The sequence below is a fragment of the Gopherus evgoodei genome, chromosome 1, assembly GCF_007399415.2.
Source record: "Gopherus evgoodei ecotype Sinaloan lineage chromosome 1, rGopEvg1_v1.p, whole genome shotgun sequence".
In the NCBI taxonomy this organism is placed as follows: domain Eukaryota; kingdom Metazoa; phylum Chordata; order Testudines; family Testudinidae; genus Gopherus; species Gopherus evgoodei.
Window position 1 is genome coordinate 4,578,596 of NC_044322.1, and position 23,356 is coordinate 4,601,951.

At 49.8% G+C, this 23,356-nt stretch overlaps 1 protein-coding gene across 1 annotated transcript in view; it reads left to right on the top strand.

The window, feature by feature from the left end:
* LOC115648244 (beta-arrestin-1-like) overlaps window positions 1–23,356 on the top strand; it is a 148,955-nt gene that overhangs the window by 102,425 nt on the left and 23,174 nt on the right. The window contains exon 3 of the mRNA XM_030555559.1: window positions 963–993. Within this exon, the coding sequence (XP_030411419.1) occupies window positions 963–993 (31 nt within the window). The remainder of the gene's footprint in view (window positions 1–962; window positions 994–23,356) is intronic.

The following is a 23,356-nucleotide window of genomic DNA, read 5'->3' on the forward strand; positions in this document are numbered from 1 at the left end:
CCTAGAAGCAAGGGATTGACTCTGGAGGGGGTTCCCCCCAGAGCAGGGGTAGGACTCACCTGGGAGTGGGCTGCAGGCAAAGGTTCACAGGGAGACATTGTCCTGGAAGTCTCAGGTAGGAGATGTAGAGAGCAGGACACAGGCAGAGGAGCTAAAGGAAGCAGGGCAGAGGGCTATACAGTGAAGCACTGCAGTGTTGTGCCTGGGTCTTCCTTTGGGGGGGAACTGATTTTTTCTTGAGGGGTCTGTGGCCCTTTGTGAATAAAAGGATTTGAATTTCCTACTGAGAGACAGTGTTCCTTTGCGTGGGTGACTGAAGGGGATAGAGGCAGGCATCCTTTAGGTGCTGGAGTCTGCCAGAGAAGGGGCCACCCTTTTACATAGGGAAACTGAGGCACAAGGGGAGCAATATGCCCAGGGTCACACAGAGCTGGCAATATAATGTGAGTGTCCCCAGCCCTAGCCTGGCACCATTCTGCTAGACCTTGCTGCCTGCTGTTAGTTAGCTGAGCTCAAAATACTGAGTGTTAGCTGCAAAATGTGCTGCCAGAATTCAATCTCTGCTCCTGCCTCCACCCTTGAGAAGACTGCTGGCTTTAAACAGACTTGCAGTCGTGACTCAGGCCCAGCTGCCCCTGATTTCAGTGCGCAGCTTGCCTGAGTGATGACTGCACTCCACTGGGTTTTACCCAGTTTGGAGAAGGAGTTAAAAGATCAGCTAATGGTGATCAGAGTTTGGAGCAAACTTTAGGGACTCTGGGTTAAACACGGGGTAGACAGACAGATTATATCAAAGTCCATATATAGAGTTGTGTAAATAAGCCCTGGGCTTGTCTATATTGTGTTTTGGCTACCCTGGTTTAGCTATGCCAGTACTGCTGCATGCACCCACGAAATTCGCCCTGGATTCAAAGTCTCTCTTCTCTTGTTGCTAACAAATCTTTCCCTTCCTTGTTTTGCAGAGTATTTAAGAAAGCGAGTCCCAATGGAAAGGTGAGTCCATCATCCTTGTGTCTTTGGGTTTTGAAAGCCAGGAGTGGGGTGTGTCAAAAGCCATTTTTTTTCAAGTGTGCCCTGTGTGACAGTGCTGCCTGTGAGTGTGACTCAGTTTCCCTTTCTTACACAGCACATTAGGTCTGGAATGTCTTTTCTTCTGTGAAAAGTTCCAATACTGTTTACAGGCATTAACTGTGAAACATCAGTATAACCAGGCCCTTTAACATAAGGTGTGTTCTTATGTATCACTACCAACATGTTCAAGGGATTTTCCAAAAGATTAGTCACATTGTACATTTTTAAAGTTTCTGGTAATAGCAACACATTAGTTACAAAAATTACCATTGGCAATAACAACAAATCCATTGCAAGTATCCATTTACAATTATTTTTGTCATGCCACACCTTTGGCTCAATACCACTGGGGTTTGGGCCTTTTAGGGTTAACCTGTGGCTTCCCTTTGCAAAATCAAGTTTTCTTCTTTTTCCTTCTCCTGAAAGATTAAACCTTGATTTCTCTTGCTTAACAGAATTCACTGGTTGATTGGGTGGGCTCTCTGTGCTAACAGCTATTAGCAAGTCTTTCCTCTCCCAGCCAGGCAGGTAATTCGCATCAACACAAACACTAGTTTTTAAATTCTTAGCTGCTACCAATTTTAAGGCTGGACTCTGTATTACAGAGATACTACACAAATCCAAAGGGTCCGAGGGTGAGAGTTTGCTTGCTCTCCCCTGCATCCTTAAGCATTCAGCCATAAAATTGTTCTGCTCTGAAAGACCAGTAACCAAATCTGTTCTCAGACCCTGAAGCACAGACTGCTCACTTAAAGAATTAGAATGGAGACATTCCTGTTCCAACACCATTGTCTTCCCAACAAGTTGGCCAAACACAGCCAATAGGTTATAGGGCTGCTTAACTTTTTTAACAGCTTTTATACCATCGGAGACCTTATCAAAGGGATCCACACTGCATCTTTCAAAAGGAAAGTCAGTGAATCCATTCACAACAGAAAATTTCTGTCTGTTAGGATCCTGCCGACTACGCCACTGTGACAGTGCTGCCTGTGGGAGCCAGCTGAGGTCACTCAATCAGGGTGAACTGCAAACAGAACAGGGCACATAAACCCCAAATGCTGGTGGATATTCTAATACTTGGATTTACCAAACCAGCAGAAAACAGTTTCTGTAGTATCTCACTGGTTACTCAGAAGTCCAAACAATGCAGTTTCCTTAAAGTACCCAGCCTCAGGCCTCCATCCAGACACACGTCAAACATATGATGATAATTACTGAAAATCTTATCTCATCATATAAAAGAAAAGGTTCTTCCAACCCCAAAGGGTCAGCCACACACCCAGGTCCAATTTTAACTTAGATCTTACCCAAAATACACGCTTATAGACAATTCTTATTAACTAAACTAACATTTATTAAAAAAGGAAAGAGTGTTGGTTAAAAGATCAATATACAGACAGACTTGAATTCAATTATTGAGGTTCAGATACATAGCAGAGATGAGCTGGTAGTTGCCAAAGTCCTTTTAGATATAGTCCATAGGTTAGTGTCCAATGTCCATATTCAGGGTAACTTCAGTCAGTGACTGGGGATCTCAATCCTCCGGGCTTAAGGTTTCCCTGTCTTGAAACCCAAAGCAGATCTGAGATGAAGTAGGATCGTGTTCCAGGGTTCTTATACATTTCCAGCAGCCTTTTGGCCTAAGAAAACAATAGGCTTAAGTCTCATTCTTCCAAACATCCTGGCAATTAGCACAGGGTAATTTATCCATTAAACAGTTCAGGTACAGGTTACCACAACCTTCAAAGAGACATATAGACAATAATACTATTTCCCTCAAGTGTCATCCTAAATACTAATACTTCCTTGGTGATCTTTGAATCAAAGCTAGAGTAATAGACAAGACTTGTTCGCTTACATCACAAGACCTGAGCAAATATCTACTCTTCTACCTCTAACAATACAGACTTGCATTTCAAAGCTCTATTCATTTACATATCTTCCTAACCAGTCTTTACAGTTCAGCCATGTGTTAGGTCAGTCTGTGAGTTAATTAACTCTTTCTGGCCCTGTCAATGAGATATTATATTACACTCATAACATCACACCCTGTCAAAATTCCAGGGCTCCTTTTGTGGCCGTGACGTGACAATGTCTGAATGTGCTATGAAATGTATACACGAGACTTAATGAAGGGAATGCGGAAGTAAGTAACCTGGCCAATAAGGCATTTTTAAACCGTAAAATGTACAGTGCTTGTTCCACAGTAGAGAAGCTGGTTCTTCACTTTATGGTACCCAACCGTCTTGGGTTCTTGGAAGAAACGGGAAGCAATGGCCCTGCCTCACACTGCAAAATTCAGATCTGGATACAGTCTTGCCATCCCCGGGTATTCAAATCTTGTGAGTCAGGTCCAAAAAAATCTTGAGATTGGTGTAAAAATAATGAGGGTTTTTAAAAATAATGAATGTGGGGTTCTTTTTTATTTGCCTTTGGTTTCTGAGCTATTAGGGGGTTTGGGTTCTCCTCCTCAGGGTGCTGCCTGGAACTGGGGTACCACTGAGTCCCCTGACCCACCAGCCTGGACTCCCACTCATGCTGTAATGCTATGACAAGCTGCAGACACGCTTCTGGTCTCACACTTTCACCAGCACACATAAGGACACACCCAGCTGCAGCTGCACACACAGGTGCTGAGATCAGCTCTGCATGGGAAGGCTCAGCTAAGGCACCTTCCAGTTCTTAAGGCAGCCCCCCACCCCTGAAGTGTAAACCCCAAATTATACCATCTTGCACTTCACAGGAAACTGTACGGCATAAGCTCATGAAAGTCACCTCCTTTCTCAATGTGGAGAGAGAGGTGCAACAGCTTTCTGCCCCCGCCCCCCAGTTATGATTTCCACCCACTGGTTTTAGACAAAACAAAAACGAGTTTATTAACTACAAAAATAGATTTTAAGGGATAGCAAACAGAGGAAAGCAGATTACCTAGCAAAGAAACAGAATGCAATTTAAACTTAATATACTAAATAGGTAGGCTATAAATTAGCGAATTCTCACCCTGAGTGTTAACAGGCTGGCAGATTCTTAAGGCACAGGCTGCCTTGGCTTTCCCAAGTTTTCATACACAGGCTAGCAATCCCTCAGCCTGGGAGCCCCTTCAGTCTATATTCCTCAGGTGTTTCCCGGTGTGGTATTGTAGGGAGAGTGAGGTACCATCATGATGTCATTGTCTCTCTTTTATATATTCTTCCCACTGGCTGGGTCAAACAGTTCCCATTGTGTCGAGCTATTGCTGAGAGATTTCTGTTGTGCACAGTTCCTGGGGTAATCCTTATGCTTGTGTGAATTTCTTCAATAAGCCACTAACATGGTTTGGCCTTTTTACTGTTGTGCCAGAAAGGCTGCTTGTGGGTGTTTTCAACCTCACAATGTGTTTCAGTGACACATACATAGCCTAACTTCACATATGACAATAGCACATACAATCCAACAAGATATTAATGTCTAGCAGAACTAGACTTTTAAAATGATACCTCACAAGGCACACTTTGTACAAAACATAACTACATAACTGGTGAATATTGGGGTGCCTGGGTGTCACAGGGTGCTTAGGTCATGTTTTCAAGCTTTTCTCTGCAGACAGAGGGGAAGAAACTTGTTTTAAAAAAAGAGTGAGCTGAAATTGTCATGCAGTTCCATGAATCCAGGAACTGGGGCTTTAAGAAACCCCCTGAATGTCATGACTCACAATACAATTGTAAATTGGCAAATAGTCAAAGGTAAGGAGTGTCTAGAGCAAGGCATTTGTTTCGGCCCAGTGTAAAACTCAATCAAGCTGCAAAATGAAAATCTGGCTTTTAATTCACCTCCAGGGCTTTGTTGAAGCTCCAGCTCTATTCAACAGCAAATGAATCAGGGAACAGATCTGTTCCCCTTCAGTTGACAGGGGATTAAAAAATGTCTCTGTAGCTCCCTGGGCAGTTTCTCTTTCCTAAAAAGGCGCATTCTTGCTGAGAGCAGAGACTTGCGAAGTGAGACCAGCTGGGTCTGTTTGTCAGTCAGTTACCCAGAATTCTGCAGAGAAGATGACATGGCATCTGATTGGTCAATGAGGGCAGCCAATCCAGGATTGAGGTTTTATCTACCATTGGGAGGAAGAGTGTTTACCTTGCTTGAAAATGAACTATAGATTTGCCTCTCCCTGATGATGCGATGATCTTACTTTGCTGGGAAAATTAGGGAATCTGAAATGGAACTCGAAACAGCAAGCTGGCCCATTAGACTAGGTCTTGGGATGAATGGATTAGTGTATCAGTACCACTTCCCCCCTGCTGGATGAAATTAGGACTGCTCTGTGTGTCATAAGAACCGTACTGCTCATAGAGATTTTCCCCAAGGTCAGGGGGCCTGTGCTAGTGGAGCTGGAGAGTCTGCGTCCCCATTACAGTGATCCTATGGCCTTTGAGCAGACTCGGTGCCCATCCTACATGCTGCTAATACCACGTGTTTGTCACAGTGTTTTGCAGCAGGCTACTCAGTTAAGGAACCTGTTTCTCGCAAAAAGGGATTAAAATGCTGGATGCAAGGGGAGAAATATGGTGGCGATTGAGAAGGGGACTTATCTAGTAAACCAGGACAGGAGGGTGGGAGGAAGTCATTGCACATGTGACTGGTCAGCTTGCCCCCAACTGGGCTTAAAAAGGGCAGCTGGAGCCTAGAGGGGAGAGACATGATGAGTCAGAGCTGCCTGAGAGCACAGGCTGGAAGGGCAAGGAAAGGGGCAGGTGAGATCTGTCTGGGAGACAGGCTGCAGGGAACATTAGGATGTAAGAACGGCCATCCTAGGTCAGACCAAAGGTCCATCTAGCCCAGTGTCCTGTCTTCTGACAGTCACCAGTGCCAGGTGCCCCAGAGGGAATGAACAGACCAGGGCAATTTATCAAGTGATCCATCCCTTGTCGCCCATTCCCAGATTCTGGCAGAGGCTCGGGACACCATCCCTGCTCATCCTGGCTAATAGCCATTGATGGACCTATCCTTCATGAACTTATCTAGTTCTTTTTTGAACCCTGTTATAGTTTTGGCCTTCACAACATCCCCTGGCAAGGAGTTCCACAGGTTGACTGTGCATTGTCTGAAGAAATGCTTCCTTTGGTTTGTTTTTAAACCTGCTGTCTATTAATTTCATTGTGTGACCCCTAGTTCTTGTGTTAGGAGGAGGAGTAAATAACACTTCCTGATTTACTTTCTCTGCCCCAGTCATGATTTTATAGACCCCTCCTTAGTCGTCTCTTTCTTTTCCAAGCTGAACAGTCCCAGTCTTTTAAATCTCTCCTTATATGGAACCTGTTTCATACCCCTAATCAATTTAGTTGCCCTTCTCTGTATCTTTTCCAGTTCTAATATATCTTTTTTGAGATGAGGCGACCAGATCTGCACACAGTATTCAAGGTGTTGGCATATGTATCATGGATTTATATTTTCTGTCTTATTATCTATCCCTTTCCTAGTGGTGCCTAACATTTGGTTAGCTTTTTTTGACCTCTGCTGAACATTGAGCGTATGTTTCCAGAGAGCGGAACGCTCTGCGGGCAATCCCTGGGAAGGAGGAGGAATTGGCTAGGAGACTGGTAGAGGGGCTAGCCAGCTGACCTTCCGAGTAGAGCCTTTGCCAGGAGGCTGCAACGGGCTGAGTTGTTGGAATCTAAGTAGAAGCGATGTGAGACTGGTCACTGTCAGGTGGATGGCTTGACGAGTGGGACTCTAGAACGAGGCAGAACAGAATTAGGAACCAAGTGGTGGGGGATTCATGGGTGAGGGTAATGGACAGTCATGGGACCTCTATATATTTTACTGCGTGAATCGGGTGAGTGGTTGTACCACAAAGGTTTTATGGACTATTGTACATATAAATGAATAAATTATATCTGGGGGTAGGCCTTGGTATCAGACAGTGAGAGATTGTACTTGTTTTAATGGGTGGCCTAAAGGGAAACGGGGGGCAGATGCACTTAGTTCATGGCCTGCTGCCAGTGGGTGCTCTACAACAACAAGTTGATATAACAGATATGGATGAGGCACTGGAGCCTTGTCCTCTGCCTGAGCCAGTTAATCACAACAGCTCTGGGTCAGTAACAGCTTCACAGCAGCTATGAGCACAACATTAGCCGTGAGACCAGAACTCAAGTTCAGCTCCCAGCACTGCCACTGTTTTGCTTGGGGGCCTTGCTGGTCACTTTCCCTCTGGGTGCCTCTCTTCCCCCTCCTGCTGTTTGTCAGTTTAGCTTCTAAGCCATGTCTCTCCCTATGTGTGTACACCCTCTCGTGCAATGGGGCCATGGCTGAGGCCTCTGGGCAGCACAGCACTACAAATATCACACATACTCCTGGGAGAATTCTGCACTACTGTGCATGTGCATAATTAATGAGCCATGCATATTTTTAATTTTTTGCGCAGAAGAAAGCTTCTGCTGGAATGTTGCTGCAGTTCTGCCTTTTGCCCACCAGAGGGCGCTGTGGCATTAGAGCAGAGCAGCAGCTCCCAGCCAGCTAGGAAAGAGAAAGAGCCTGCCTTCTTTGCAGCACCTGTCAGGCCAGGTCAGGAGACAGGCTATGGGGAAACAGACAGTGTGGTGTGCTGTGGGGACGGGGGCAGACGGGCTCAGAAGGCTAGTGGGGGGAGGTCAGACTGTGTCAGGAGCTTAATGGGAATGGAGGTGCAGGGCCAATGGAGGGAGGGAGGTGCAGGGCCACATGGTGATGCGGAAGGGGGTACAGGGACACATAGGGACAGGGAGTGGCTGAGTGGGGGCACAGACACATGGTGGACAGGGGGAGGGGGTGCAGGCCAACATGGGGATGGGGGAGTGGGTGTCTGAGTGGAGGTGGAGAAACACATGGGAACAGGACAGATGTGCCTGACTGAGTGGGAGAGGCTGGGTGTCAGCCAGGGTCTGCATGCGGGAAGATCCCTAACAATCCCTCCCTGCACCCTCACCCCACAAAAAAAAAAACAAATCCTATTCCATAATTTTCCCATCCATACTCAACAACCTTCCAAGTTCACACCCAGGCTCCTTCCCTGCAATTACTTCCCTTTCCCTCAGCTCCTCCGTTACCCCGGACTCCCCCACAGCCTTTGCACTGCTTCTGAGGGGTGTGGGAAATACAGTTCTGTATTGTAGTTTAAATGAATTATTACTCAGAGTTCTGTATTAATATGCCTAGTAAGGAACCTATTTGTCAAAAAACATTTCCTGAATCTTTTTTTGTTGTCTGTATTGTTACAGAGGGCATGATTCTCAGTCACAACAAGGACTCTTCACAGCTTGACCGGCAGTGTAAAAGAGCTTTAGACTGGGGGGAAACAACCCCCTGAGAATCTCTTGTGCTTGAGTCCTTCCTGGCCAGTGCAGAGCTAATGGGGCCAGAGTGTACTGCAGAACAGCTATTCTATGCTTACTAGAGCCAACAGGTGAGGCTATGGAAAGACAGTGTAGATTAGAGCAGCCCTGAGGCTACTCTATCTTATGCTGGAAACTGGGAAAACCCTTTCGTAACCCCAGATTACAAGGAGCACAAAGTATCAGAGGGGTAGCCATGTTAGTCTGGATCTGTAAAAAGCGACAGTCCTGTGGCACCTTATAGACTAACAGACATATTGGAGCATGAGCTTTCATGGGTGAATACCCACTTCGTCAGATGAGTGCAGGGAGCACAAAGGTAGTTTAAAGCAACCTCCAACCCAGTTGCCTTGATCCCAACCCCAGATGCAGTGACTCAGCAGAAATGTGCAGAGGAGGGAAGAGAGTTACTGGCTGAGTTAGCAGCAAAGAGTCCTGTGGCACCTTATAGACTAATAGACATATTGGAGCATGAACTTTTGTGGGTGAATATCCACTTCATCGGATGCATGGAGTGGAAATTTCCAGTTGCCAGCCCCACTCCCTGAAGCGCCCTGGATTCAGGGGCAGGACTCCTGCCCAAGTGCCCCCCTCACCTGGCCCTGCTTAGCTGAGGAGATCATGACCCAGTGGTAAAGAGACCAAGAATGGAGGAGTGTGGGGTGAAGGGAACACGGGGAGGGGTGGGGAGGAGATCCAGTGTGTGTGTAGGAGGGGAGAGATGCGGGGTTGGATAAGCACCATTCCTTCATGCTACTGCCCTTGGGCCTGCAGTCTCCCAGTGGTCCTGGCTACAAGGGAGAGTCAATGCAATTGCACAGAGGTTGCAAGCTAATCCTTAAAAAGGGCTTGCCCTGCTGGGAGAGGGTTGAAAGCTGACAATGGTTTCTTGAGCTCTCTCTGCTGCTAGTCAGTGATGGCAAGGGGAGACTCCAGGTAGCTGACATGTTTCAGCTGTGAGGCTAGGACATGCAGGGACAGGCAGGCGGGAGGGAGAGGGGAGAAGAGCCCCACCAGGAGTGTGGATGGGACGGTGTTTGTGTGGGGGTGGAGAGAAGCCGTACAAGGCATTGAGAGTGTAAGGATCTGCCTGAATAAGCTCATAGCAGCTGGTAACAATGCTGGATGCGTCCAGAATAGTCTTTCCTCTGGGGGTCTAAGTGGTAACCTGGTGGAGGACAGTGCAAGCTGTGTGACCTGCCCACTAAGGAACCTGCAAAGAGTGAGTTTTAGCCAGCAGGTGGCTGGGTGAGAATTTCACTCCAGAAGCTGGAAGGAATCGCCGAGGGGCTGGACTCTTGGTGATTCGACACCCAGATCTGAGTATTGCTTATCAGCTGTGTACAGTGGAAATATTTCCACCCTTCTCATAAATTGCTCGATTGCCAAAGGCCTCCCAAGTGCTGATTTCTGACATCAGAGAGCCCCTGTGCAACCGAAATGCTGCTCCCCTTTCCGCTCACCCGAGACGTTGGTGCAGAGCAAATCAGCGATGACTGTTGAATAGCTGCTGGGCATGGAAGCTTTAAAGCAATTCAGAGAAATAGATTAAAAAAAAAACATTTCTGCAAATGCCACAAACACCTAAGCAAAGTAGAGCTTTCCATCCAGAGACCTCCAAGTACCTTACAAAGGGAGGGAGGGGGAGTCTCATTTATTGCTATTTTACTGGAGGGCAGCGAGGCACAAGCAGATTAAGGGACTTGCCCATGGTCACACACCGAGTCAGTAGCAGAGCCAAGGATTCATAGCATTTAAGGCCAGAAGGGAACATTAGATCATCTAGTCTGACCTAATGTACAACACCGGCCATTAAATTTCTTGGGGCTCTATTTTTAATTGGACCATGCCCCCCAGCCCAGCATGATGCAAACCAGCCTCACCCATCCCTGTTCTCTAACCCCACCCTCCGTGAGTTTGGGCTGCTTTGTGGACCATTTCAATCTGACAAGCCTTGGAGCAGACTCTAGGCCAGGGGTTCTCACAACAAATTTGTGGTGACCTCAGAGCATGGCCACCAACTCTTGCTGTGGGCTGCCTTGAGGATTTTCCTTAAAATACGTACTTAATCTTAGGATAATGAAATACGTCTGCATGCCCAAATGCCGACCTGTCTCTGTCTCTGCAGCCCTTCAGTGAGCACCTGCCCTGGGGAAGGGGGCTCCGGAAGTCAACCTCTGCCTGCGAAGTGCCAGGCTCTCTGGGCCTCGGTCAGGCAGGAGCAGGGGAACTGCCCAGGGGAGCGCCCTGGTGACCGAATGCCACAGCTGCCTCCACTGACACGAGCTGCTTCAGGTGCTGCGCATGCCAGCCCCATGTGTCTCCAGAGACGCTGCTGGAGTCCCTGAGGAGGCTGTGTGGTGCAGGGCGCCCACCCCTGCTAGCAGCACCAGTGCAAACACCAAGGCGGCGCATCTGGCTGCCCTTGGTAACAGCTATTCAGGAACAACAGCTGGGTGCTGCAAGGAAGGGCCACTGTTTTCCAGGAGAGGAGCCTGAGGGCAAGGGGAGGGGGGATGACACCAGCTGTTTGGGGAGGTGGCTGAACCTTTAAATCGTGCCCCCAAATCTCAACCTATACAGTGGCCGCATTTGGAAACACGGCTCTAGGCGTTAGTTAAGGGGCCTCACCTAAAACCTCTTCAGTGGAGGACTTGTTCACGCCTCAGCTTGTGAAAGGTGCGACTCTATCTCTGCGGGTACTTCCATGCTGCTGGGTTATTGTTAGCAGCGGGCGTTCAGCCTCTGGGGACCAGCCCCCTAGAGGGCTGGAAAACCCAAGGCAGCGGCCGACTGGGACATGGCTGCTTTGCATAGCGAGGCTGAGGCCATGAATACTCGTACCTCGGCTTGCTCCACTGGGATGGGCCCATGGAGAGTGGCTGTATTCACTAGTGGGCATTTGTAGCCATGCAGCGTAACTGCAGAGAAGTCAGAGCCACCGCTTTGCAAGGAGTGGTGGCAAGAGCTCCAAATGCCCAGAAATCAAGACAGCACAAAAGAGCGACTGTTGGGGTAATGAATCTGGGAGTTGGAGAAAAGCTTGTTTTCTGAATGTCTCTGTGCATACAGCTGGCCAGTGAGTCATCCTGCCAGCTCGCCAGCGCCAGCGCTCTAACTGTGATTGAGATGGAAGTTTATTCAATAAGCTAATCGGATGAATCTTGGGGTTGGGGAGCTAACGAGTTGCATCTGGAATTCCAGGGGTGGTGTGGGCGAATTCCAATCTGATTTGTTCTGACGGCCAATCAGCCATCTGAGCTGGGGCAGCAGGCAAGGGAAGGGATATGCGTTCTCATGGATAATGACGAGGTAGGCCTGAATGCTGGAGAAACAAAATGTAGGGGCCAAGCCAGCCCTGATGTGACCTATTGACAGCGGTGAGTTTACATCAGAGTTAATGTGAACCTTATGTTGGTTCTTGCTGAGGAACAGATTCTTCTTCTCTCTGTTAAACCAAAGAAACGCCAGTGATTTCCACTGGGATGCCCTAGATTTACATCTGTGTAAGCGAGAGAACCATTTGATCCACACTGACTAGCAGCCCCTAACAAATCTAATACATTAGATGAAGAGGAATGTTGGCTGGTAGTTAGAGCAAAAGACTAAGGGATTCCTGGCTTCTGTTCCTAGCTGCGTTGCTGATATTAGTAAAGTCACTTAGCTGCTCCATGCCTCAGTTTCCCCTCTGGAACATGGGGATGACAGCACATCCTCCCGGGGGGGTTGTGGGGCTTATTTAATGTTTGCAAAATGCTCTGGCATCGTGGGGCTAAGGGTGCCATAGAAAAGCAAATAACGTCACTAATGTACTGGTAGCACCGCAACTATATGAGGCAGCCCCGGGGCAGGAATAAGCCACCTGGACACAGCTGAAGCAGTGACTTCACATTTCTGAACTGGTCACTGGAGGCAAAGCTGGAGAAAGTGGTATCTTCCATTGCTGACCGCAAGAGTGGCACCCATGAAAGCAGTCAACCCGCACGCAGTTGTTCTATGGAGGGAGCCCGCTCCCCATAAAACGCAGAGTGATTTCCAGCAGGGTGGCCAATGAAGGTCCTTAGCCCACTGTGAAGTGCCTGGATTGTCTGTCCGATCACCAGAGCCCCCATCACTGAATTAGCAAAGTTCTGTGCGCTCTGCTGAGGATGTACCCCCACTCCTCGAGTGGCTAGCTATGGCCAACGAGTTCCTTTTCAAACTAGCTCCTGAAATGAATAAGCCAACAGATCTGGAGCCAGGGATGGGCTTTCTGGTGTCGCCTGCTGGCCAGTGTGTTATGAATGCCTCTCTGTGCCCAGCCCTCAGAGGAGATGAGTCAGGTACAGCACCCAGCTAGGCAGCCTGGCTATTTAGCTCAAGTAGCAGACTTGCTCATTCTTTCAGCTCTGGGGATGCCTCGTTAGATGTCAGATGTGTTGGCCGAGATGGAGGTTGTCCAAACTGCTCAGACAAGCAGGTGGCAGGAGCATCTGGCCTGTGCTGGGGCATGGGGTGCTGGATTGGCTGGGAAGAGGTGATGAGGATGGGACAGAGATGGAGTGGAGGGAGTGGCGTGTGTGCACAGCGTTGCTGAGAATGGGGATGGATTTGTAGAACCCTGCAAATCTGCATATATCTGCTTTATATCCACAGACCATGCTTGCGGGTTGCAGGTTGGATGCGGATTCGTGCAGGGCACTCTAGATTTACAAGCATAGAGGAGCTAGGATCGAGGAGTTTCGGGGCCAAAGTTTATTTACGTTTAGCCATAGATTTAATATTTGGTAAGGGCTCCCCCTAGAGAGTGAAATTCACCCTGTGCAGATGGCTAGCCCAAGGCCTATGCTCCATTTAAGACCCTCCTAACTAGTCTATACCACAGCAGCTCCATCTCTGACCTGCCACTGTGAATGTCTAGAGCACGCTCTGAGAAGATAGGTTTCAGAGTGGTAGCTGTGTTAGTCTGTATCAGCAAAAACAACGAGTCCTTGTGGCACCTTAGAGACTAACACATTTATTTGAGCATAAGCTTTTGTGGGTTAGAACCCACTTCATCAGATGCATGGAGTGGAAAATAGAGGAGCAGGTATAAATACATGAAAGGACGGGGGTTGCTTTACCAAGTGTGAGGTCAGTCTAATGAGATAAATCAATTAACAGCAGAATACCAAGGGAAGAAAAATAACTATTGAAGTGGTAAGAGATTGGACCATTACAGGCAGTTGACAAGAAGGTGTGAGTAACAGTAGGGAGAAATTAGTATTGGGGAAATTAGGTTTAGGTTTTGTAATGACCCAGCCATTCCAAGTCTTTATTCAGGCCTAATCTGATGGTGTCCAGTTTGCAAATTAATTCCAGTTCTGTAGCTTCACATTGGAGTCTGTTTTTGAAGTTTTTTTGTTGAAGAATTGCCACTTTTAAGTCTGTTACTGAGTGACCAGGGAGGTTGAAGTGTTCTCCGACTGGTTTTTGGATGTTATGATTCCTGATTTCAGATTTGTGTCCATTTATTCTTTTGCGTAGAGACTGCCTGGTTTGGCCAATGTACATGGCAGAGGGGCATTGCTGGCACATGATGGCGTATATCACAGTGGTAGATGTGCAGATGAATGAGCCTCTGATGGTGTGGCTGATGTGATTAGGTCCTATGATGGTGTCCCTTGAATAGATATGTGAACAGAGTTGGCACTGGGGTTTGTAGCAGGGTTTGGTTCCTAGGTTGGTGTTTTTGTTGTGTGGTGTATAGTTGCTGGTGAGTATTTGCTTCAGGTTGTGGGACTGTCTCCCATGGTCTGTGAGAGTGAGGGATCATCCTTCAGGATAGGTTGTAGATCCTTGATGCGCTGGAAAAGTTTTAGTTAGGGGCGGTACGTGACGGCTAGTGGCGTTCTGTCCCCGTCATCTCAGGCATTGGCACCCTGACAGCAGGATTGTCTGGCTATGTAGATTCCCTCTTCAGGCCCTATGCTACCAGCACTCCCAGCTATCTTCGAGACACCACTGACTTCCTGAGGAAACTACAATCCTTTGGTGATCTTCCAGAAAAGTGGGTTCTACCCACAAAAGCTTATGCCCAAATAAATGTTAGTTTCTAAGGTGCCACAAGGACTTCTTGTTTTTTTGCTCTTAGAAGAGGCATTTTTACAGCTTTTTTATAGGAAAGCTGCCAACATTGCTGCTTTCAGCATATAACACACACACCCCCGCCCCGCCGATCCATCCTTCTCAAGTGCCAGAGCATCTGGAGAAATTCTCCATGCGTTAAACTCATGCTGTCACGGAGGAAGTGTCTGCAAGGACTGTCTTTGGTTTATTGTGAGTCCTGATTGACAGGCCCTGCGAACCCCCGGGAACGAAGAGCGGGCCTTCGGCAGATACATCCATTGGCACTGATGGCTCTAGCCAGCATCAGTCATCTGAGGACAAGATCAGCTTTACGCTGAAGCTTAGAAATGACACTTATCAGATGGAGTTACTCTCTGAATGCATTTGTGGTATGAGCTCTCGTAGTTATTGGAAGACTATAACTGGATCTGGGCATTGTACTCTGCTCTGACTCTGCTCCTGTGCTGCTGGCTCTTATATGGTGCTTTTCAATCACAGATTTTTAAAGAACAGGTACCATATCACAGCCTCAAACTGCCGCAGTTTCCCCACCTGTAAAATGAGGACAATGGTGCTTATCCTCCTTTCAAACTTAAAGATGAATATCGGGTCACCCACATGGGTGGTGGGTGAACCCCCTCAGCCTGGCTCCCAAACTGCCCCTGGCTGCCAGCCCAGATCACTAACTGGCCCAAGCCCCAGGCTGCTGGCTGGAGCTGAGGACCCCCTGGTTTCAAGGGAGAGGGTTAGAGTAAGAGCAGGGCCTCAGGGCACAGCATGAATGGGGCCACAGTCTCAGTGAGGGGAGGCTCAACCCTCAGATATCTGCTGCCCATGGTCACCCAGCAGTAGACCTAGGAATAGAACCCAGGTCTTCTGACTCCTAGGCCTGTGCCCACTAGACCACTCTGTCTGTCGTCCCCCAAAATAGCAAAGATTTTACCTGCTACACCCTACTTTAGCCTAAAGGCCCCCAAAGGGGTTCAGCTATAGAGCCAAATCCGGACGTTCTCAATCAGCTTCTCCAGTTTGGCGCCAGTGTCGCAAAATCAAAATCTGTCTCGCAGACTCCCTTAAGTCACAGGTTCAAATCCAGAGAGCAACATCTTTGTCCCCTCATCCTGGCAAGGGAGCTAAATGGAGCACCATGTGGTTTATTATGGGTGGGTCTTACTGGACGAGACCTTAAAAATGAAAGTCTGGCCTGCTGTCTGTTATTCAGTGATGTTTCTATCAGGGTAGCGTCCAGAGGCACCACCCAGATTCAGGGCCCAGTTGTGCTAGGTGCTGCATGTACACATCAAATGACAGTCCTGCGCTAAGGGATTTCTTGTCTAGATGATCATAATGGTCCCTTCTGACCTTAAAGTCTGTGAGTCTATAAGAGGTGTGCTTTATAACCAGTTTTCTTTTGCTCGTTTTCATCCCAGCTAGTTATGACCCTTTGGGTCCCCCTGTAGAATTCTTCCTCCTCCTTGTTATTTCCCAGAAGGAGAGGACTTCAAATGGATTGATTAGCTCTGACCTGCGCACTGCGGTATAATGGCCAGTGTTAGTGTGAGCACACTGCCCTCTTTAGGGAAAAGTGTCAGAGCAGCTCACCTGCACAAGATGTGGGAGTGACCTTGTCACCCTCTAGTGGACGCAGCTTAAATACACTTGCTGCAGATTGAAATCTGCCTTCGTTCCTTGGAGGGCTGTAGTTTTGGAGGAGAAAGTCGTGCAGTTCATTGCAGGTTTGGTGCAGAGCATAAGGTGCGACAGTTCTTGGTGTGGTTGTGGATGCTGTTACACCAGCTCAGAGCCAGGCAGCTTAGCGTCTCTGCCTGCCACACAATCCTGTCTCAATACAGCCAGCCTGGGGTCTCTTAAAGGGACAATAGCAAGGCCATTGTGGCTACGCTTTACTAGTGTAATGTAGTATCATGGTGTTCATCATTTCTGCCTCGAGTGGCCAGTCCGCTAGGAGAGAACAGCCTACTGCTGCTACTAGCTAAAGGAAACGCTCCTATAGCTCAGATGGCAGAGGCCTGTGCTGTGCATCTGCAGGTTGTGGAGCTGAACCCTGCTGGCTGTTTGACTAGCTCCTGGAAAAGCCCTTTCCTTCGTTGGACAGAGAAACGTTTTCCCAGGCTGTTTCTGCCCCAGTGCTGTGGTGCTAGCCGTAGGAGCTGTACCAGGAGTGGACGAGGACCCTTGACTGGCTTGGTCTGATCCTGATTACGCTGGGGGGAAAGCAAGTCCTTTGAAATACTGACATCTATAAATCTGGGGACTCAAGATGAAAGCCAAGACACAGCAGCCTTTATTCACTCCATAATGGATGACGTTCATTACAGCCCTGAATACTGGCTGCTGGGAACCCTGCTGGCAGGGCCGGCTTTAGACTGATTCGCCCAATTCCCCCGAATCGGGCCCCGTGCCTAAGAGGGCCCTGCGCCTTTTTAGTTTTTACTCACCCAGCAGTGCTCCGGGAATCTTTGGTGGCATTTCAGCGGCGGGTCCTTCACTCACTCCAGGTCTTTGAGAGCATTTTGGTGGCAGCTCCTTGAGTGCCTTGAAGACCTGGAGTGAGTACCAGACCCGCCGCCTAAGACCCGGAGCGAGTGAACGACCCACCGCCGAAGTGCCGCCGAAGACCCGGAGCGAGTCAAGGACCCGCCGCCCGAAGACCCAGAGCGCCACTGGGCGAGTACGAATCGGGCCCTGCACTTGCTAAAGCTGGCTCTGCCTGCTGGTGTGCTTTCCTTACACAGTATCCAGTGGCGTTTAATTGCCTGCTGCTCTCAGCACATCGGTGCGTCTCTCCGCCAAGCAGCATCCTCTTTGCTTCTCAGACAATGGCTCTGCTGGCGTCTCCAGCAGGCGTATACCAGCTGGGGCTCATTTTTGCTTGGCGGAGGACAAAGCCCCAGGCTTGCCTGTTTATCTTGCCCTGTGCAGGGCATCACACGTGTTGCTTGAGCAGTGCTCTGGGAGAGATTGCTCTCTTTGTTCCTGTTCCACCTGGCTTGGCTGGAGATAAGCACGGCCCAAGAGGCACTTTGGCGAGGCCTCCAGATAAACAGCAGCGTTTCGAGTTAATTCCCGGCAGGTGGAAGATGCCACGTCAACAGCCTTGAAGGATGAAGTCATCTGTATCTACAGAGCAGGCAAAGCCTGTAACCTACTTCGCCCAGTGCCAGTGCCAGCCGTATCTCACTTGCCCCACTCCTGGGGTCCGTTCCAGACGCTGGGGAACATCCAACACTCCTACTTCCAGGCTCTAGTTCATTAAACCAACTCAGTTCAATAAAACAAAGGCTGATGTCCTGCAGCCTCTTCTGCTGTTTGATCAGGGGCCTCTGAATTTCCCCTGAAGGACCCTTGTTTGCCCTTGCCCCTCACTGCAGGTCATGCCACGCAAGCCTTTCCCTCTGGCTGGGTCACATCCTCCTGGGGGTCTGGCTCTCTGGCTCCCAAATAGGCAGCACTGTGACTTCAGCAGAGCTATGAGGACTTACTCTAGTGGAAAATTTGGCCCTATATTGTTGCCTTATTTATTATTTTACCAGTGTAAGCAACCCCCTCTTGGGCTGACAGCAGGATTGGAACCCAGGACCTCTAGTCCTCCAAGTGCCCTGAGTGCCTGAGTTACAAGAGCAGCTTTCTCAGGGGGCAGCAGAACCCTCTTCTACTCAGAAACCTCTTCTGTTCTGTACTCTCCTCGTGTGTGTGTGCTGCAGTACCATCCACATCGACTTATCGCCATGTGATCCTGAGACCCCTGTCAGTCACAGCTCCTTCTTACGCCCTTTCTGACTCCCTTATACCTACTGGCCTCCACTGCACCCACAGGCAAGGGAGGCTTCGCTGCTGCAGCCTGCTCACCAAGGAGCTGGAAACAGATGTACGTTCATGCAGCGGCACCTTAGAGGAGTTACTGTTCAGTGATGCACAGCACCCTTCTCAGCACCAGGGGGCCCACATGCACAGCCCGCTAGACATGCCAAACCCGCGGAAAAAATGCAGAAATTGGGCTTGGTTTTGGCTTAATTGGTGTGTGAGTTGCTTGTTGGCTAGTTTTTGGCTTGTGGCTTGTTGCTTCTGTTTTTCAGATCGGCTCCCAGCAAGGGGGGACAAGGGAGGGAGAGAGTGGGGGTGCACAGTGGACCCAGACTACAGTCTGGGGGGATCTAGTCACATCGAGTGTTGGGGTTCTTAGGGGTTGGTTTGTTTTGGCCTTGTTTTGAAACGGGATTAGCCTGAGTTCTGGCTTATTGTGAAAGTCAGGGTGCTTATTTACCGCGTGAAAGTTGGCAACTGTGCTCAGGGCCATCCTAGTTATTTTGGTGCCCTACAAAGCCCCAGGCCTCTGCAGGAGGGAGCTGCGGGGTGGGGGGACTGGCCCCAGGCCTCTGTGCGGGATGGGAGGGAGGGGGGCTGGTTACTTCCTGTGGGAAGTGGAGTGACTCGGCCCCAGCCTGCTCTGCTCCCCTGGCTCCCAGGCTTGTGGGGAGGGGGGAACTGGTGAATGCAGGCCTGACTGCTTCTGGAGTCCTCAGGGGAGTGGGGGCGGGGCTGGGGCGGAGCAGGGGTGGGGCACCTGAGGAAGAGGCGAAGCAGGGGCTGGAGCAGCACGCAGCTGCGCAGGGCACCAGGAAATGTGGTGCCCCAAATTTCCTGGTGCCCTGCACAGCTGCGTGCTTTGCATATGCGTAGGGACAGCCCTGACTCTGCTGCCCACAGGACTTTCCATCCTGAAGGCAAAGTGGGGACATAGGCCAGGCATCAGGTTCCAACAGAGGGGAGTGACTGTGCAATAGCAAGTCTAGTTGTGAGGGCACAGGGCTGGGAGTCTGGAGAGCCAGGGTCTAGTCCTGGTTCTGACCTACTGTGCTCTCCCTGACTTCCCCTTTCCGTGCCTCAGTTTTCCCCTGCACCATCTTGTTTATTTAGCTACTCCCTCCCCCTGAAGAGTTGACATTACCTTACCATGTGTAGGCCCAGTGCTTAGCACCATGGGGCCCTGATCTCACCTGAGATTTGAGGGGGGGTAGTTCAGTGGTGTGAGCATTGGCCTGTTAAACCAAGGTTATGAGCTCAATCCTTGAGAGGGCCATTTAGGAGTCTGGGGATTGGGCCTGCTTTGAGCAGGGGGTTGGACTAGATCTCCTGAGGTCCCTTCCAACTGCAGGGAGCATGCGCTCACCCGACACGCCAGCTGTACACCTTGGAAACAAGGATGCTGCAAGGCTCAAAGACAGACTTAACCGAGCGATTTAGTGGGCACTTTGCTGCAGAATGTCCCATATGTGGACACTGCTGCAGACAGGAACAAATGTTTTAGGGGGGCTATATGGGGAGAATTAGGTGCATCTCGGGGCCTAGATACCTCGGGGTTGGCTGCAGATGGAGCCAGCTTTTAGCCTTTTTATGAACCTCTGACCTGCTGAGTCAGAACGTTGGTATTTTCTCAGCTAAAGCAGGAATGGGAGTGCTTAGAAAGGCAGCCTGGGCTTGTGGCTAGGGTGTCGTACTGGGAGATCTCCGTTCTGCCCCTGATCACACTCTGGGACCTTGGCCAAGTGACTCAGTTTCCCCAGCTGTACAATGGGACTGCTGATACTTGCCCACTGCTGCGGTGGCTTTGAGAGTGAAGAGCTGGGGGTATGAGGTGGGTCTGTAAGCTGCTCCTGTTGGCTTTTGATCAACAGTGTGATACTGTTGCAAAAAAAGCAAACGTGATTCTGGGATGAATTAACAGGTGTGTTGTAAACAAGACACGAGAAGTCATTCTTCCGCTTTACTCTGCGCTGGTTAGGCCTCAGCTGGAGTATTGTGTCCAGTTCTGGGCACCGCATTTCAAGAAAGATGTGGAGAAATTGGAGAGGGTCCAGAGAAGAGCAACAAGAATGATTAAAGGTCTTGAGAACATGATCTATGAAGGAAGGCTGAAGGAATTGGGTTTGTTTAGTTTGGAAAAGAGAAGACTGAGAGGGGACATGATAGCAGTTTTCAGGTATCTAAAAGGGTGTCATCAGGAGGAAGGAGAAAACTTGTTCACCTTAGCCTCCAATGATAGAACAAGAAGCAATGGGCTTAAACTGCAGCAAGGGAGATTTAGGTTGGACATTAGGAAAAAGTTCCTAACTGTCAGGGTAGTTAAACACTGGAATAGATTGCCTAGGGAAGTTGTGGAATCTCCATCTCTGGAGATATTTAAGAGTAGGTTAGATAAATGTCTATTAGGGATGGTCTAGACAGTATTTGGTCCTGCCATGAGGGCAAGGGACTGGACTCGATGACCTCTCAAGGTCCCTTCCAGTCCTAGAGTCTATGAGTCTATGAGAATCTATACGCTCAGAAGGCCATGCCATGGGATGTCGCCCTGGCTGCGGGGACGTGTGTGTAATGTCATTAAGCGACCTGTGACCCCAGTCTCGGCAGCGCTAGGTCGGCAGGCGAGTTCTTCTGTTAGCCTGGCTACCACTTGGGGCAGTGGAGTAACTACAGAGACCTCCTCCCCTCACTGGGAGGAGTGTCCGCTTTGCAACTGGGCCTCCTTAAGTATAGATGTAGCCCCAGGCGGTCTGCGGGGCTCGGTCACTAGTTGTTGCCTCCTACTGAGGGAAAACCAGGTGTGTCCAAATCAGAGCTTATTCCGCTGCTTCTCCTCCCATCACGGGTCAATTCTGAACGGCTCAAGGTCCCCTTCCTGCACGAGAGCTGGGCCTGAGCCAGCTTGTGGCTCAGGAGTTAGGCTGGAGTCAGTTCCAGCAAGTCACTCAATCTTTCTGGGGCCATTTCCCATCTGTGAAATGGGGATACTGACAGATCCTTCCTCTGCCGGGTCTGTAAGGCAGAGACCATCTCTTGCTGGGTATGTACAGTGCTCTTGATCAAGGTGCTACTATCATGCACATAACGGTAACGCTGAATCTCAGCTGTCCGTCTCCTGGGAAATGTATCCCCCATCCACTCATCTACCCCACATCCTGCCACGCAGAGTTCCAGGTGGGAGAGAATGAGGCCGTGTAGCTGCAGCACCCCCAGTGGACATCAGCTGGATCAGCAGTGCTCAAAGACACAGTGGAGACCACTTGCCGTTAGCATAAAGCCGCACTACGTCTGCCCTTACAGAAAAACCTGATAGCGTTTAGCAGGGTTGGATGGAGACCTACGACCTGAACAGGGAAGGATATCCTTTCCACAGGTGGCTGTTGAACCAGGGATACAATGCCCACTGAAGTCAGTGGAAAGACTCCTAGGAACTTCCTTAAATCGGGGCCATAATTCTCTCTCTGAATAATGTCGCTTGACCCACAGAACCGGCAGTGGGGCAGCTCTGGGGCACTGCCATCTCTCGGGCTTGCCCACCAGCGTGGAGTTTGTTCTGTAGTCCTTGCCAGCTAGGCACCAGACACAGCTCTCAGCTTGGCCACTCCAGCCGAGAGAAGAGCATGGCACTCTGTGTGCTCTCTGCACGGCTGAGGCCTAGCTGGGTCCCTCCGGGCAAAAATGTGAGTGAAGCTGGACTCTACTGGGAACTGGCTGTCAGCCTCTGCAAATCTCCCGGCTGCTGCTGGCAGTGCAGAGCAATGGGTCCCAAGGCAGCCGGTGGAGATGCTCCATCCCGCCAGGGCCAGGCAGCTGGCTACCCGCTGCCGACGGCAAAATGCAGCCGGGGATAAAGTGCAGCTCAGAGACTAGCGGAAGGCCGCTTGAGGGCACAGCTTTAATTGGAGCCATGCTGCCAGCGAACATCAGCCTCTTCTCTCATGCAGAGCTGTGTGCTAAGGAAGAGCCTGAATCCAGTTCTGAGTGCAGGCCAGTGATCTCTTTATGCAAAGCGAGCTGGTGGCAGCACCTGTAATTAAAGCAATTCCCCAGTTAACACAGTTCTGCCAGGAGGCCATTAGAATTGAAACCAGCTCTGTTTTCTTCCTCCCTTCTCTTGTCTCCAGATGAACAGCTTGTCTCTCTCCCTGCTGCCTGCTTCCACTTATCCAGAGAGCAGAGCAGAGCAGAGCAGGCTGGTCCTGTGAGCCGCAGGAAGCCTGATCTGAATTTCAACAGCTCATGAAGTGACGGCGTGACTCATCGTGGCAGCGTCTGCAGCGCAGCGGGAACCTTGTGCATCAGTTCCCCGGGGCATGCACGGTGCACCTCTCTGCTCCTTTCCCACCGGGGGGGGAGATGATGTGGGGAGCGCAGATGGCTCTGGGAACAGGAGGGCGAGCTGAGCCTTTTGGAGTCAGGTCAGCAGCCAGCCTGTCCAGGTAAACTAGGACATGACCCAAACTGTCACCCACCTGAGACCCGTGCTGAGGTCTGTGAAGAGCCCTGGGGCCATGTTCCAGGCTCTTGTAACAGTGATTCCACACTAACCCTGCCTGGGAACATCCAGGCACTGCCAGATGAAGCCTGTTCTCCTGTTCTCGATTTTACGGTAGCTGACAGGGGCCCATGCCGCAATCTGGGCCCTATGTGCTAGGCTCTGTACATACACAGGGTGGGAGACCCTGCCCGGAGGAGCTTACAATCTATAGAGACAAGACAGACGACAACATGAAGGTGAACAGAGGTGAAGTGACTTGTCCAGAATCACGCGGCCGGGCAGAGACTGGGAGCTGGGAGTAGAACTCAGCTCTCCTGAATCCTCTCCTGAATCCGTCCTAACATGGGCTTGTCGGCCCCTGCATGTCTAAGCAGGGGGCACGTGGATGCTGCTGCTCATTAACCTGAGCAGGCTTGCTTCACCGTCTCCCTTGCCCCTCCCACATTGTGTTACAGGGCGAAACTGAGGCATGGCAGATGCCGGAGACTCCTGGAAGGACACTAGGCTCTTTGTTATTGCTGCTGATTTTACG